Below are 16,559 nucleotides of genomic sequence, written 5' to 3' on the forward strand. Positions count from 1 at the left end.
CCACCAAGAGCAGACTGGGCTGATCCCAGCAACAATGAGCTGCAATACTTTTAGAGGAGTTCCAGGCACAGGCACCAAGAAAGTTGTTCATCGCTGGTCTATAGATACTTCATTTCCTGCAGTGCAGTGAATAAAGTTAGATGTTCCCTTTCTGCACTAGATTTCTACATTCTAAAAAGTATTAAAATATTCATTTATGAAATTAAGTCTCTCCTACCAAGGTTTGTCTGTAAATCAGGTTTTTAGAAATCATTGTATACATGCATCTACATATGTACATACATATAAAGAGGTTATTGACAGTTATTTATTTTTAAAATGCACTTAAATCTATTTTGGTTCTTCTCTAGCCTGATAATTCAGTGTCTAACATCCTAAAATGTCAGATACTTGCTTGTGAAAGACCTGAGAAACTACCGCCTCAGTATGGGATCTTGGTCCAGAACATGCCCTTTCTCTGCTCCAGTTACTGCAAGCGCAGGTTATGACAGCTACACTTTAGAACAGTGTTCAACGACTTCAGTAATTAACGCTTGTGAACTACATTAGAGGCACTCAAATAAGGCACTCAAGTACCCAAATAAGAAGCAGTATAGTGTTAAGTAAAAGCGTTATTAGAATCTAAAAATATGCCATATAAAGAACAGATCAGACGTGCAGATACTGTTAACAGTTTACCATCTGCTCTTCTAATCTATCACAAGACAAAGTCCAGTACTCTGTCTCTCCTCTCCTCCTTTGTCTCCTCCAAGCCCACGCTCCCATTTGTCTCTAAAGAGGCAAGAACAGCCACTGCTTCGCCTACGGGGCTCCAGCCTGCTGTGCAAACAGGGCCCACCCTCGGCAAAGGAATGCGAGTGTCAACAAGCGATAGGGCGCTGCTATTGAGCGGGGTGTGGTATTTACCTACAGGAAAGCCACATCCTTCAGCAACCACTTTAATAGCTCGGTGCTTTAACATACTAACTGAGAGATTCTTCCAAACCACTGTATTGAAAGGATTTTTGGGGGTTTCACTCATATTTGGGTTTGCATGAGAACATAACAACCGAGGATGGGTGTCTGCAAATAGAAGGTGGTGAGGATGGAGAACCTTGGGATTGAAGGGAAGCAGGGAACCTCCGCCCTCCCCGCAGGAGCGAGGGGGTCACCAGAACGTGGTTTGGTTTTGGAGCAAGCCTAAGATCAGAGAAACTCTCCCTCTCTCAAGGCAGCACCGAGAGCAATGCAAGGAATCTGGAGAAGAGGATGACTTCTCCCTTGAGCAAAACTACAGGATCAGAAGAGAATTTCTGTTAACAGAATGGCACAAGAAAGGCAAGTTGAATTCCTCCTCCGTACCAGAAGCAGATAGTCCCAGCAGACATGGGATTATTTAAAATTTTAATTTCCATAGCCTAGCCTTAAGAAAAGAGTCAAATTCAGGCCTTATATAAGCAGGAGTGACTCAACTAAGGACTGGAACTGAAACAAGGCATCTGCCTTCCTGAAGGGTTGTGGGTGTCTGAACATAGTCAGTGTGTAGTACAGAGTGTGTTTCCTCTGCCCTGTAGGTAAACAAATGTGTTTACAATCGAGATCCTGGGGAATCCCACCTTTTTAGGAGCAAACATCAATTGTCAGTTATTAAGAATCTCACCCAACTGAAAAATAAAAATAAAAAATTAATAAAAATAAAAATTAATAAAATAAAAATTAATAAAATAAAAATTAATAAAATAAAAATTAATAAAATAAAAATTAATAAAATAAAAATTAATAAAATAAAAAGTAATAAAATAAAAAGTAATAAAATAAAAAGTAATAAAATAAAAAGTAATAAAATAAAAAGTAATAAAATAAAAAGTAATAAAATAAAAATTAATAAAATAAAAATTAATAAAATAAAAATTAATAAAATAAAAACGTGGCTTATACATAGACCATTTATCTACCACAACTTTTACCTCAGAGTAAAACAGAGGCAAAAAAAAAAAAACAAAACAAAAACACACCCCCACCAAACACATAAGCCTGAAGAATTTTCTGCTGTTGGGTTCCTAGCAACAGAATGACAAGCCATGCTCTCCTGTCTTGCACAACCACCTAGACCAGCCTCCTAAAATTCAGAACAAGCAGCACCTTCTATGGCAGACTGGACACAGGTAGCAGAACCCAAGAGTGACCAATACCAACACACCAGAGCCCAGCAGATGAGGAAAAGACAGACATCTGAAATGTCATTTGCAGACGGCTTATTGCTTGCTGAGCATATGGAGGAACAAACCACGCAGAGCAGCTCCTTCGCAAGCCAAGACCGATTCTGCTGCCCTGTATGCTCTCGTTCTTGCCGAATATGACATGAAAAGAAAACTGGTGACTTGACTTCATTCATTCCACAGCCATACCCTGTCTCAGTAGCTGAGGTGGCACCACAACCAAGTGATAGGAGAAAGCACCTTAAAATCCTCTCCCATAGGATTTTCAACAGAAAGGAATATCTGGCCTGAAACACGGACCTCAGGATTTCATTGCTGAGTCTATCTGGGTTTGTACAAAGATGACAGAAAAGTTGCCTCAATTCCAAGAAGTAGTAATACAATACAAACTGGGTTCAATTATCAGCCCAGAATTCTGACACTCAGCATTTTACACTATGAAAAGCAAAAGCTAGAGCGTAGGAAGGTTTCCTAGTTTCTCCAGATTACATTCTTCCCTGAACAAAGTTGACCCTTTGTGGAAGTAGCATCTCTGCTCCTGCAGAGCTCCCACGGGCGGGAAAGGCTGGGGAAGGAGCCTGCAGCCAGCACAGCTTATCATGATGAGAACATTCAGGTCACCCTCAGCCAACAGCCCACTCAGACCCCATGAAAGATAACAAACAGCCTATCTGCATGCACAAACGCTGTCTGTCCGCACAATTTTCCTTCCTGTCACTGCATCACAAGCATACAGTGGTGGAGAAAAATTCAGAGGCCACCTTTTAATATTTGCCTGGTCTCTCACAGGGACTCTGTAGAAAAGCAAGCACTTCTCCAGATCAGCATTCAGCTCTGTTAATTAGGAACTCAGTCTTTCTTTTCCTGTGGTCTTCTGCCTGATTCACTGCATACCGACCTATTTCTGCAACACAAGAAATGGAGATCCTGCAAAACGTGGCATTAGTCATTATGTAACCATAACTTGCCTGTTGAGTTGGTCTGAAATACAGAATAGCTGCTTTTTAATTGAGAATCATCCATTCTGTGCATCAAATACCATGCCAGCTTGTAATTAAAGACTGTAGGATATTAATATGCACAGACTGCACAGTCACTTTAATACTTTTATTTCATAAATTCTCAGCATTTGACTGCGTTTCCCTAATATAGTTGCTTCACGTTCTATCAATGTGGTTTTCTTGGAGAACGTATTTTCCTCATGTTTTAAAGCAAGTCTGCTTGATTATTAAGTTTTAATCTTCTGTCTAGTCTTCCCTCTCTCCTTTCCAATGGCATTCCCAACCAGTCCCAATCAGTCTCTCTGCTCCCCTGTATACGTCCTACAGCTATCACAATCCTCGTCTCCAAAGTTTTTTTGCTCTTGACTGGCCTGCATTTGAATCAGGCAGCTTCCTCCTGCAGTGTCTCTTTAGGTAACACAGGTCATCAGAAATTGCAGGAGAGAACTGCTACCCATGGCACATGCTGAGTGGATTTTTAAGGGTTTTCTGCACAGGTGCTGAACTTCAGAGCATCTGAATGCATTCCAGCAGTGGAAGGTGCTGACACCTGACAACAGTGTTTCACCCTCACTTCCTTTCCAAAGCGCATGCTGCACCGTGTGCTAGAACTGGCTGGTGTGTCCAAGGTGCTTATGTTAAAGAGGACACTTAAAGGAGTACTGTACTTGGAGAGGATCTTCCATCTCTGTGGATGATGGCCCTTTCACATGGGGCAAACCTGAGGTAGAGCTGCCTCCTGCACAGCAGATCCTCTGCAAGCTCCCCTGTGGCTGACGCGTGGGATGACTGCCCACGCTCTTCTCTGCTGAGCTCCACCAATCTCATGTGTGTGCTGCATCCAGACTTTGAGGTGTGCCAGCACCGCAAAGATGAGAAGCAAAAACAGACATCTGATTCAGCACTTCACCATGGGAAACGAGCATAAAGCAGAGCACAAGTATGACATGCTGCCCACAGTGAATATCCCTGAGAAGAACCACTGCAGTTTTCTCAACTAGATGAAGCTGCTGAAAAAAACCCTAAGACACAAAGAAAGCTGTGTTCTCTGCTGCCGTTCAGAGTAACAAAGGCTAGCTAAGGCTGGATCATTTTATATCAGGAAGTGGCAGAGAGCAGGGGACAGAACCAGCTCTACTGACAGTGAACGAGGACTTCCTACTATCACTGGACAACAAAAATGCTCTCTTTCTATGTAGTATTCAATATAATTGACCAAGAGATACTACTTTTATAATATGAGAGATGTATGAAGGCTACAGCAGTTTACATCTCCTTTGATGCAACATCACCGAGCAACAAGCAAACTAAGCCACTGCCACTAGGCTTCTTACTTGCACAGTTCTACAGCACTGCAACCTCCTGCTAAACTGGCAATCACTTGGTGGGCTGATGAATGATACAGATTTCAGTGCCAATTACATGCAAACATAACAGGTATCTATCTATACCTATTCTTTATCACCCATGACCACACATCTGTCATCAAGATGTCCCACATGTGGATGAGGTGAGATGGCTGATGAACTGCAGATTAAAGCTGAATGTGTGCAAAATAAAGGTGGTTTCAGTAGGCTTGGGCAGGCAGTTTAGAGAGTTTGCAGCCACTGTGCCACCTCATTTAGATATTTCAGCCTGCAGATTAGAAGTGTTCTTGGAATCTGGCTTAATGCCAAGCTCCTGCAAAGCAGCATCTGTGTCATACTTGCTTCAGGCACCAACTAGCTTGGAGATTCTGTCCCAGCCTCTGAATCCAGATCGTGCCAGGTCTATGATATTGTTTCAAATGAGCTGCCAACTGGGCTTTGGCTAACTTCTTCCTGAGCTTGCCAAGGAATGGAAGGTTTGACAACAGGCAATAGTAGCTAGGTCTGATGGGCTCACGGTAGCTTTATTTAACAGTCTCACTGTTGCATGTTTTATAAGGGAAAAGAAAATTTCATCCTGTGTGGAAGCTCACAGTTTATAGATACAAAAAACCAAATGCTGCTTGCTATGTATTATCCCAAAAAAGCATTTTCCATTACCGACATGAACGAATCAGTTAAGCACAGGAAACAATATACCAGTGTGACTGCTAGTCTGACATCGCGTGAACAGCTAGCCTCTCCCACTTACCCTGTGCTTTACCCCCACTGCTCTTAGATCACACAGAATGAAATGACAGAGACTAACTCCTTTCTTTTCATGGTATTTTTCCCCAGCTATGCCATGTTGTGGACAAACACCACCATCTAGTCTACCCAGTGAGCTTTATAGAGAAAGATCTGCCAGTAGGGAATGTTGAGGAGAGTACTAAAAAAAAAAAAAAAAAACAAAAAAAAAAAACACCAAACCAAAACACAAAACAAACAAAAAAACCCACTCTGTCTCAGTCCCCTTTCTCTGCAAAACCTATATTGAGAGATAGAGGAAGTAGAAGAGAGACAAAGTGACTTTATTGGTGCTGTGCGTAAGACAAAATCACTTCTTCCTTCTAAGGTATGCAAGGATAATATTACCTTTTCTGCCATCATGTTTTATAGATAATCACCCCAAAATGAACTATATATGACGATACTTAGTCCTCTGAGTCACTGCTAAACAAAACAGCCACCTACTACATAATCTGCATTCTTAGCTTCCAGGAACAGTCCAACCTTTGCCTGTATTAAAGCAAATTACATTATGTTGTGACCACTTCATCAAACTGATTCACTTTAATACACTCCATATATACCAAACCTTAGCTATGAGTTGACAGGTTGTTTTTATGTTAACTACCACCAGTTCAATAAAAAAAAAGTTCACCTTCATCAAACCTGTCTAATAGGTTAAGAGTGGCAGAATCCCCAAAATATAAATAGACATGCTAGATTTCCAAAACATCACTTCAGCCTCTACCCTTATTCCTTTTCATACTGCCTTGGGTTTTCACAAAAAAAATCTTCAGCCTTCCCCATGAATTGATGATAGCCTGTGAAAAATCTGCCTAGGTGAGCCCTCTTTGTATATGAATGCAACATCTGATGGTGATAAGTCATTACCTTCTTTCCTGCTTCCCAGCTGTGATGAGTATCACAAGGAGGTTTCAACCATAGGAGCGTGCACACGCACACGCACACACAGAGAAAGACAAACTTTTACAATATACCTAATCCAACAGGTTCACAAGAAACAAAATTATAACATCTCTTCCAATTTTAAACTGTCCAGCAGGTATCCTTTACAATATTAAAAATGAAAACTATCGGGGGGGGGGGGGGGGGGCTAACTTGTTTAGGCAACTGGTGTGCAAGAGAAAAATCTTGTAAGCTGTAAGTCACCATTTGAGATATATCCAGGGTCAGAAGTTATTATCTGGCAGTATTTAATGCCTCTCTCTCTCTCAACTGATTTGCTAAGATTTAATTTGTTTTCTACTAGATAAGAGTTTACATTACTTCTAAACAGTCACCACTGGAATTGATACTGCTGATGTTTCAGATACACTCCACCATCTGAGCACACAGCGGAAAGCAAACCATCCACAAACTGGGAGAAGGCTCCCAATTCAGAGCTGTGGCCAATAACCGGGCAACGTGGGAAAACCTACACTACCGCTGCTCACCTCATATTTGTTCTGTGTATAGCAGGAAGATTTCAGTATACAGGAATGTCATTATAAATCGGCATTTTTCTGGATTAAAAAAAAAAAAAGCATTCCATCGAGACTAGTTGTCCCATGAGCAGCAAACAAATGAAGCCTGGTGTCTAATAGGCTGGTGACCTACAGTCCTGCACCCTCATCAAAACAACCACAGCTTGTCACTGTGTCCTCTACGAGCTTGTGCCAATAAAACCTCCAATCCCTCTCACATTTCCACATCTCCCCACGATTTCCTCATCTTTTTTCCCAGTCCTCTAACTCCCCTAGTGTCGTCCACATTCTCTTATCTCACCAGCCCGCAGCATTGCATGCTCCTTCCCATACTTTCTCCTAATTACCATCAGGACAGGAGGCACTAAGCGCTGCAGCTGGCTCCCCAGAGCATTAGCACTGACCGACTGGCCAGTGTGCACATGCCGATTCATTAGTGAGGAGGCAAAACAGAAGTGAGAACCGCTGAACTCATGCTGCACCTCCTCCCTCAGCGCAGGAAAGGAGTGCACTGATTTGGGTTTCTCTCCTCTACTTCGCGGCTGATTTTTGTGGAACTTTGACGAGATCTTGTAGGAAACTTTGAAATCTCTATTCCATTGTCAAATTTGGCTGAAACCTACTGAAGTTCTTAAAGCAAAATTGATAGACAGAGTGATTACACAAGCTTTATTTCCTTAGGAAAGTAGGCTAAAAACCCATTAAGAGTCTACTTATGTCATCCCTTCATTCCCATTCTTCATTTAAAAATAACAATTCTATTCTAGTGTGTTAGCTTACATAACTCTCTCCTGAGCTGAAACAGTTCAAACTTTCAGTCCATATTTATCAAGTGTGCATGTACGTATTTTTGTCCATTTTAAGGTGTTTGGTAGGAATGCAAAGTAATAGCAAGAAAATTAGCCATTACTGAAGCTTATTTGGTTTTGCTATCTCCCAAACTTTTTGGATTAGTATCACTGCAAGCGAGAACTGAACTGCTTTTTCTCCAGCAAGCTGTCAGCTGTTCTCATGGTTACAGATCTAGGAATCTGGAATGACAGGTCACAGCTATGAGAATGAGTAGATTTATTTGGCATGTTTCTATCTAGTAAATAACATTCTCCTATAAACAGAACAAGAGACTGCTGTACATTATCATGTTGTTTAATCGTTGTGAAGAACACTTTTCTGAGTCTCTGTCCCAGCAAAGACGGTGCTAACCAGATTTACATATTTCTCAAAATTCCTCACTCACAGAATGAAGACAAAAATACATAGCTCTTGCACACTCTCCATTACTATAAATGGACCAATGGGGCTTTCGCTGGAAGATCCAACTGTATACATACACTTTCCAGATGGGACTTCTTATCTCACGGTGTGAAGCAGGAGTGGAAAAGCACACTCCCCATTCCAGTGCAAGAGAAGGCAGGGATGTTAACTATTGTCACAGAGCAAAATCTAATCTGTAAATTGGTTATTTAAAAAAGAACCGCAATATCTTTTTGATTAAGTTATCTGCCAAGATTTGTGCAGTTCCAGATATGATGTTATGCAAATTACATTAACGTTGATACATGCAATTGGCTTCCACAGAACTCAGCTAGCAGGATAGCAGCAGAACAGGGCTCCCTCACACTTCAAACTGTCGCTGGAGGGGGGCTTCCCCCAGGAAGCTTATTGATTACTTCAAGCCTCTATTCATTACTGCAAAAATCAAGTGAAGAATTAGTGATGAGGAACTGGAACACAAACTCAATGAGTTTCTCTCAAATGTGGACCTGCCTAGCTGGGAACAACTTTTAGTCCCTGTTGAGCCAGGCTGGAAACGAACTGTAATCCTCGGTCATTAGTCTCAAGACATTAGGTCCTCCTAACAAGGGCCCTAACACTCCGGGGACACGACCTACATACAGCGCTCAATAAGATGCAAAATTATTGACACAGTACATTGTGTCAGTTCATTCAACCCAGGATATTCTGTGAAATGCTTAACTGAAATGCTCGTGCTCTTGGAGAACTACCTGCTTTCCTAGCGAGCTGCCGGGGAGTAGAGTCTTCCAAGGTGCACAGCAGGTGACAGTGCTCTGGGGCTCACCATCCCAGGACTTTAAGGACTGATTACTACAGGGCAGCAAGTCCTATACATGCAGTAAAGACTCCAGAGCTTTCAGTGCTTTGGATAGCCTTGCACTGGTAGCCCAAGGGTCTACAAGATTTCGAAGACCCAACCAGGTCAACAGAGTGCTGCTTGCATTTCCAGGTCAACAGAAGGGAGGCCTACAAGCAAGAGGCCAGAGAGGGCCTTCTTCAGCTTAGGTCTCAAGCTCCTGAGTCTGCACATGGAAACCCTGAAGCCCCGATAACAGGAACATTATCAAAGCTTTTGTTCTCACAGACGAAGACTTGGGCAAGTTTCCAAGGTCCCTGCTAGGCACTGGGAGGTCTGGAAGGGCTCAGCTGCCCAGCAGTCCTGCAAGCGGTGGTCTGAGTTTAGTTACAAGGTGCCAGGCTCCAAATTCATGTCTCATATTTCCAAAGAACAGTCTAGGGAAATCCCATTACAAGAGAAATCTCAAAATGTCAAAATTTCCCATGAATAAGGCAGGGTATACCAATTTTAGTCCACCTCTGTTTTCAGTTTCTTCCTTCAGAAAATCTTTACCCCTTGTGTTCAGCTCTGAGAATGAGCTTTCATCTGTTAAAATGAATACACTAAAACAATATATATGAACAAAATGTGCAAATTCACTTCTAAAGAGAATCCTTCACAATATGAAACCATTCTTCAAGTTATATTAAAATTTCTAGTTACTTCCACATGCACATGCCTGCCTTGAAACCACAGCCTTCCCTTATAAAACACAACTTATCTATCCTGCCTCAAGATTACTAGTAGAGAAGATAAATTCTATAAAGATGAACCCACAGAGGTATACAAAGCACTCACTTCTACTTTGGCATGCCATTTACTCACTGTTTTGGTAAAGAAACAGTACCTATAAAGAGGTGAGAGCCGCGTGTGGGGATTGCTAGCATCAGAGTGCTGTCCCATGGTGAGAAACATCAACAGCAACAAGCCTGTCCTGGTCATCACCAGGTATCACCAAGCCCACAGTGCAACCACTTGAGGTGAAGGGCAACATGCCTTCCCACAGGGAAAACAGCACATTCCTGGGATTCTAACTCCCATCTAGCTAACAGCAAGGAAGGGAGGGCCAAACTGCATGAGCATGCATTAAGCAAATATAAGATTTGGCCTATTTTATTTATAGGGCAGTGTCACAAAGCTGTTGATATTTAGTTCTGCCATTTTAGAGTCGTAGGTCCCAGTTCCAGCTCTGATTTGCCAACTTGCTGCAGGAGTGAGAGTGAAATAAAGAACATCAGTCAGAACTCAGGCTTGTGGTGGGCAGTTCATGCCATCTTCTCCTACACTGCAGGTATGGAAAAGTAACTGTCATTAAAAATATGAAGTACTTTACCAGCAAGACATTAAAAACTCTTGAAGATGCATTAAACTTGAGCAGCCTCCAAAAACTTTTTCAAAAACTGAATTTCTCATAATACTACTAAAGTTCCTGATTTCCCTGGCATATAAATGAATTGGACAGTCTCTCAGAGCTTTAAGTACTTATAATATGGCTATTTTTGATTGTCTATAAATCATCTTTAAGTTTTTGTTTTGGTGTGGTTTTTTTTTTTTTTTTTTAACTTTTTAAAATTTTTGTTCCTTGTCATTAGAAGCAAGGTGAATGGAACCCTCTTCAGTTTTACACAGTCCCTAGGAACTTCATAAAATTTAAAAGAAAGTAGTACAATTTAGAGCCATTTATGCTGTATGTTTTAGATATGTCCACGCCAGACTACAGGGGAGGATACAGTTCTAACTGATGAGTTAGCACTCTGTACTGCATACAATATCACTGACCTCAGAGATGCAAAAGCAAAACCTTAAAGGCCAAATAGCTCCTTTCCTGAAGGACAGTTTTGTTTCAATATATATTCAGAGACAAGCTAACTTCGAGATGGTGTTGCAGCATGCGGTTCTCTGTATTGCTAAAGTGTTATTAATAAATTCTTGTTCTCTATTAACCACATATACAGCTCAGGGTTTACCTCAGCAGAATTCATTCTCACACTCGCTCGCCCACTGGAATAGTAGGGGTATTGAGCCAAACGATTCAATAGCCCTTTTCCATCTTTAACTTCTATTCTTCTGGTACTTATACAAAATCCCTACAAGCACGGCACAAAGTTTAAAAAAGAAAGCAATAAAGCTATAGAGTAGTAATTGTTTCCCCCTGTACACCAGATTCTATCTCAGGATCAAAATGGCTTTGTGCATACACTGAGTAGTAGTATTATTGGTTTCTTGATATGGAGTATGCCAAAGTACAAAACTTTTTTTTCCAAAGCTAGGCCACAAGTTGATGCAAACAAAACCAATATTGCACACAGCATTTTAGCTTCTGTACTATGTGTCCTCCAATGTCGTAAGCCCGCAATTATCATGAGAAAAGTCCAGCTGGAGGTATCACCTACAAGTAGCATTATTTATTGCTTATGTATTTTTTCAAAACATATGTTCTGCTTGAAAACAATTCAGTGCCGATCAGCTGGTAGCATGAACAACAATTTAAGTTGTGGTCTCAGTAAAGGTAGGAGGGGGAATTTGCTAAAAGCCGCACATTTCAGTTACAAAGCCCCAAGCGGCATATTATAAAGAGTCAGGCAAATATACGTTATAGAGCATGAAAAAAAGGACTAACTGTATGCCTTTAAAAGTGCAGTTTACGGGTGAAAGCTGCCAAATTACAGAGGGGATTTGCTGAGAAGAATGTGTTACTGCCAGCAGAGACAAAAGCATGCATTCTGCCCCTTCCAAGCTCCTCCCCGTCTCCTGTCATGCTCACAGCAAGCAGCAGCTCAAAAACTGACAACCACAGACTCCGGGATTGGAAGGGACAAAAAATACCTGCTGGTAAATGCTTGGAAAAATGTTATTTTGAAGATCTAATACCCGTGATCAGCAAACTCCCCACCTCCCAAAAAAATTCTGGCGGTACCAAGCACAGTTTCGCGGCTGAGGAGAAATGTAGCCCGCACCTGACCGGCTTTTCAGAGTCGGCACTCGGAGAGATTTGAAAACCAGGAGCGGCGGCGTGTGTTGAGCCACCGCACCGCCACGGGCGGCGAGGCGGGAGCTCCCCAGCGCGCGCGGGGAGCGCGGAGCACCGCTGCCCCCCGCCGCGCCGCTCCGCAGCAGTTCCGCTCCGCGGCGGCGCCCCCGGGCAGCCGGGGCCCGGGCAGGTCGCCCAGCGCCGGCCGCGGGTCGCCCCCGCGCCGCGCTCGCCCGGGCGCCAGCAGGAGGCGCCCGCCGGGGGCAGCGCCCGCCGGCCGCGAAGGCGCCCCGCCGCCCCTACCTGGTTGGTGTCCTCGCCGTGCTCCAGGTGCACGATGCCCTGGCTCCGGCCCTCCGTGTCGCTCAGCAGGTCATCCTCGGAGTCCTCGAGCAGCGACGAGGAGCCCGTGGAGGAGAGCGAGGAGGTGGAGAGCCGCCGGGACTGCAGGTGCAACGAGCTGTCCGTCCTCAGCCAGGCGCCTTCCGGGTGCGGCGGCGGCGCCTTGGGGCTGCCCTGCGCCTCCTCGCCCTCCTCGGCGGTGACGGTGAGCCGGGGGATGACGGGCGGCAGCACGCCGTTGGGGGGGCGGCAGCCCCGCTTGGCCGGGTCGGGCAGCTGCCGGGCGGCGGCGGCGGCCACGGCGGCGCAGCGAGCCTCGAAGAGGGAGCGCAGCTCCCCCACGCTCAGCCGCGTGGCCCGGCTGAGGTCGGGGCTGCTGTGCAGCCCCGCGCGCGGCTTCATGGCGGGGTCGGCGCCCGGCGCCGGCGGCTGGGGGCGCGCAGGGGGGAGCGCCGCGCCGCGCCGCCGCCGCCGCAACTTCTTTGTGGCTCAGCCGCCGGCCGCTGCGCGGAGCGCGGCCGCGAGGCTCATGTCCAGCCCGCCCGCCGGGACCGCCGGCTACCGTGCCCGCCGGTCCGGCGCCAGGGCCATGGGGGCGCGCTGAGCCCGCCCGCCGCCGCCGCCCCGCTCCGCCTCGGCGCTGAGGGGAGGAGCGAGCCGCGTCGCGGGGAGCCCCCGCCCGCCTCCGCCGCCCTTTTGGTTTCGCTTTCCCTGGGGCGGCCCCGCGGCTCCTCGCGCCCCGCCCCCCGCCTTACCTCCGCGCGGGCCGACGGAGGCTTCAACGGCCGCTGCCCGCCTGGCGCGCGCCCCGCGTCGCCTAACGGCCGCCCGGGCACGGCGGCTGCGCCGCGGCCTCCGCGCCACCCCTCAGCCCGCTGCCGCCGCAGGGAGGCGCCCCGGGCCCGTCCCGCCTTGGGGGGTGGGGGCGGCTTCCGCGCCCTCCCGCGACCTGCGCTGCCTCCGCGGCGCCCGGGGCGAGGCGGCGCCTGGCCGGGGCGGGCGCTGCTCGGCGCGGCGGTGCCCGCCGCCGGCCGGCGCCTCCCGGTGGGAGGCTGCGCCGCTGGCCCCGGGCCCGGTCTGCGGGGCGCTCCTGAGTTGTGTGTGCATCAGCGAGCGCCTTAGCTGCCGAGCTGCGCTAGAGGAGTTTCTCTTAACCCCCGCAGGCTGCTGAGTGGCCCCGGCCTCCTTTTCTGAATGAATTTCTCCAAATACCCCCCCAGCTCCTCATCTACTGAACTCCCACTCTCCCTAAAATGTAACCTCTGCTGGGTTGCGGCACGTGCTGTAATTGCAGATATTAAGACCTTTGGAACAGGAAAGGCGTCCTACCTGTAGGGTTGCATCAGCTGAGATGATTAGTAAAGTTAATAATTTGGGAACCAAATGCTGAAGTCTTCAACGTAGTTTTTGCTCATTTGCCTCATTGTTTCCTTGTACTCTCCCATCTGCCTCCAGCCATCTGTCGTCTCCTGCCTCAGACTGGGAGCTCCTGGGAGAAGGGCTGTGCTTGCTCAACACATAACGCAACGTGCCGCTAGGTCCTGCAATAGTATAAATAAGGATTTGTTAGCCCATCTCAAAGCTTTCCAATTATTTGGTTGGAGTTGACTGTTTTATAGTCTCAGTCCTGCCCACAGTGTCTGAGAAGGCCTGTTTCACCAGGCAGCGCGCAAGGTGCATGCTCGTGAGCCGACGGCTGCGCTGCTCACAAATCACAGAGCCTGGAAATGCCGAGGAGCAATTGCGAAGAAAGCTCCATAAGTGAAAATATAGGCGTCTTTAGATGCCTTGCCTAGCCACTAGTTTTGCCGATCTAAATTTCCAGCTTAAATCGCCGTGTCTTGTGGTGGATTTCTCTGTGTAGAAGCCGTTGCAACCATTCTCGCAAAGACCTGCCGAGCTGTGTGTCGTGAGTGAGGCATGGGTGACAGCTACTGCAAAGCTGGGTAAAAACATCAGAAGTGCAGTGCAAAAGAAAATGGTTGGCAGTATGGCGTTTCCCCAACAGACAGAGATAGAAGCAATGGGTCTGTAGGTAGATATTTCTTCATGGTAGATATTTCTTGATGGTAGATATTTCTTCATGGTAGCCAGGAACAGGGTAAAGTTCTTTCTGTAGAAAGATACAGCCGCCACCTTTATTATTAGTTTTGTGATTCATTTTTAATTTTATAGTGCAGAAAAGCAATCTTAAAATATTAAGACTGATTAGGCCTGATGCATATGTAAAATTGTACCAGAATGATGAAAAGCATGATTTTAACTGATGGCTTTGTAAGAAGACTCATTTAGAGTGCTGAATTTATAGAAACAGCAGAAAACAAAGTAGCCAGTTTTAAGTGAGAATAAAAGATCACACACAAAAAAGTTGGACCCATTTAAGTATATAAGTAACTGTCATAGCTTCAGTTCTGTAGACAAACAAGATAGAAAAAGAGTTTATTCACAGCACAGAGATAAATGCATGCTTCCACAGGCCAAACAGGAATTTCAGGAAGCCCTTCTACATGTGGAAAGGCGATTCAGCTTCCAGCATCTCTTAGCCACTGCTGTGTGTGCTGATCCTATGATTATAGGATTGTGTGTGATCTGTGATTAGGAAATCTTACTTCTAGCAGCTGTTCTGAGACCATCAACTCACTTCACATAGGGCTACGATTAGTTAATAATAAAATTATAAGATATAATTTTAATAAACTAAATTTCAGCTAATAAAGATAGGTGCAAAATACATGCAGTACATTTAATTTTAATAAACTAATGCATACATAAAAATAGAAAATGATATTTATTTTTAATAACATAAATTAATGGTGATTTGTTGGATAAGATGAGGTAAACTTAGCCGCTTTTACAGTGTCAGCTTTAAAGAACTACTGATCTCTTAAGTTTGCGTAAGATTTAACCTGAAGACTTTAAACACTACAAGAAGTTTCAAGAGATTCTTCAGTCAAACAGGTATGATCACATTAATCTGTAAATGTACAACCGTTTTAGCAGACAGGGTGGGGATTCCCGGCCTAAGGTTGGACAGGCAAAGTGCTAACAACTTGTACTTTACACTTGGGAAATGCTGCGTTCTGGACTGCAGGGTGCTGTCAGCATTCATTAATGATGCTTGGCAAAAGTTAATCTGATAAGATGCAGGTATGTCTGTCCCTGTTTTACAGATGGGTAAACTGATATACAGACAGTAAATGAGGTGACTACAGTCGTATAGTGAGTCAGTGGCAGAACAGAGTGCGTCAGATTTGCTGCCTGCTACTCTAACCACCAGATCACGTTCCCACCTCCAGGGGTATTAAGTCATGTTTATCGCCGTTGTTCTTATTCATATTAGTGTTACTTCTTAAATGCTGTGGTTTCAAATTTCACACACTCCTGCTACAAAGAGAACTTTCTGCCTTTATTTATATTGGCAAAAAAAAAGAAAAAACATTCCCATGAAATCCTTATCTAAACATTATTATCATCAACATATTGCCTATTTTTACTCCCTTTAGTTTGCATTCATATCGGATATCTAAGCCTTGTACAAAGACAAAAAAGAGTGCTACGGACATTTCTAACAAGTTTGAAAGCTTTCATATGGACAAGAGTTTAAATATGATCTAGAGGGGAGGCTTGGTTTTAACTTGACCTGCTTAGCACGTATAAAATATTTCATTGTCCATGTGCAGTTTCTCACACAGTATAGTGCACATCAGCCACACCTCTGAATTCCAACGCGAGCAAGGCCTACGGAGACCTGAAAAGTAACTGAGAGTTGTGGTTCACGTGTCGTTTCCAGATACAACCAATACAAGCAAGGTAACGTTTACAAGAAATTATAGTATCTTTTTCTGGGCCAACTGATATAATTGGGAAAAAAAAGATGAGAAGACTTTTGCATATGAAGGCCCCTTCTCAGGAAGAAGGGCACATGGGCCTGAAAACTCACCTGTCCCTTCCAGCAGTAGCAGTCCTTCTAAGGGAAGCTCCTACCTCTCCCGCAAGCTTTTCATGATAAAGTCTACGGTTCCCCCCAGTGGCTGAAATTAAGATCACAACCCCACGTGGAAAGTAAATGAGAAAAGTGAGGGGTTGACTGACTTCTCATGGGGAAGGGCAAAGATCAGGAGTAGCTCTGTTGAGAGGTATTTCTGCTCTGCAGGGAAAAGGGGCGAGTGCAGCAGGACCTGGGCAAGCCTTGCTGGCAGATAGCAGTGGCAGCAAGGGTAGAGAGTGAATGCTTTGTCCATGACCAGCCTCCAGGTACAAACAGGCTGTGCCCCCGACTGTGTTTTAGTTGCTG

General features: G+C 45.1%; 1 protein-coding gene across 2 annotated transcripts in view; it reads right to left on the reverse strand.

Moving 5' to 3' along the window:
* Window positions 1–12,926, reverse strand: part of ITPKA (inositol-trisphosphate 3-kinase A) — a 36,960-nt gene extending 24,034 nt beyond the window's left edge. For both annotated transcript variants that reach the window (XM_064512617.1, XM_026095642.2), the window contains exon 1: window positions 12,227–12,926. In XM_064512617.1, the coding sequence (XP_064368687.1) occupies window positions 12,227–12,667 (441 nt within the window). In that variant the 5' untranslated portion in view covers window positions 12,668–12,926. The remainder of the gene's footprint in view (window positions 1–12,226) is intronic.
* Between the last annotated feature and the right edge of the window lie 3,633 nt (window positions 12,927–16,559).

Source organism: Dromaius novaehollandiae, chromosome 5 (assembly GCF_036370855.1).
Source record: "Dromaius novaehollandiae isolate bDroNov1 chromosome 5, bDroNov1.hap1, whole genome shotgun sequence".
Taxonomy (NCBI): domain Eukaryota; kingdom Metazoa; phylum Chordata; class Aves; order Casuariiformes; family Dromaiidae; genus Dromaius; species Dromaius novaehollandiae.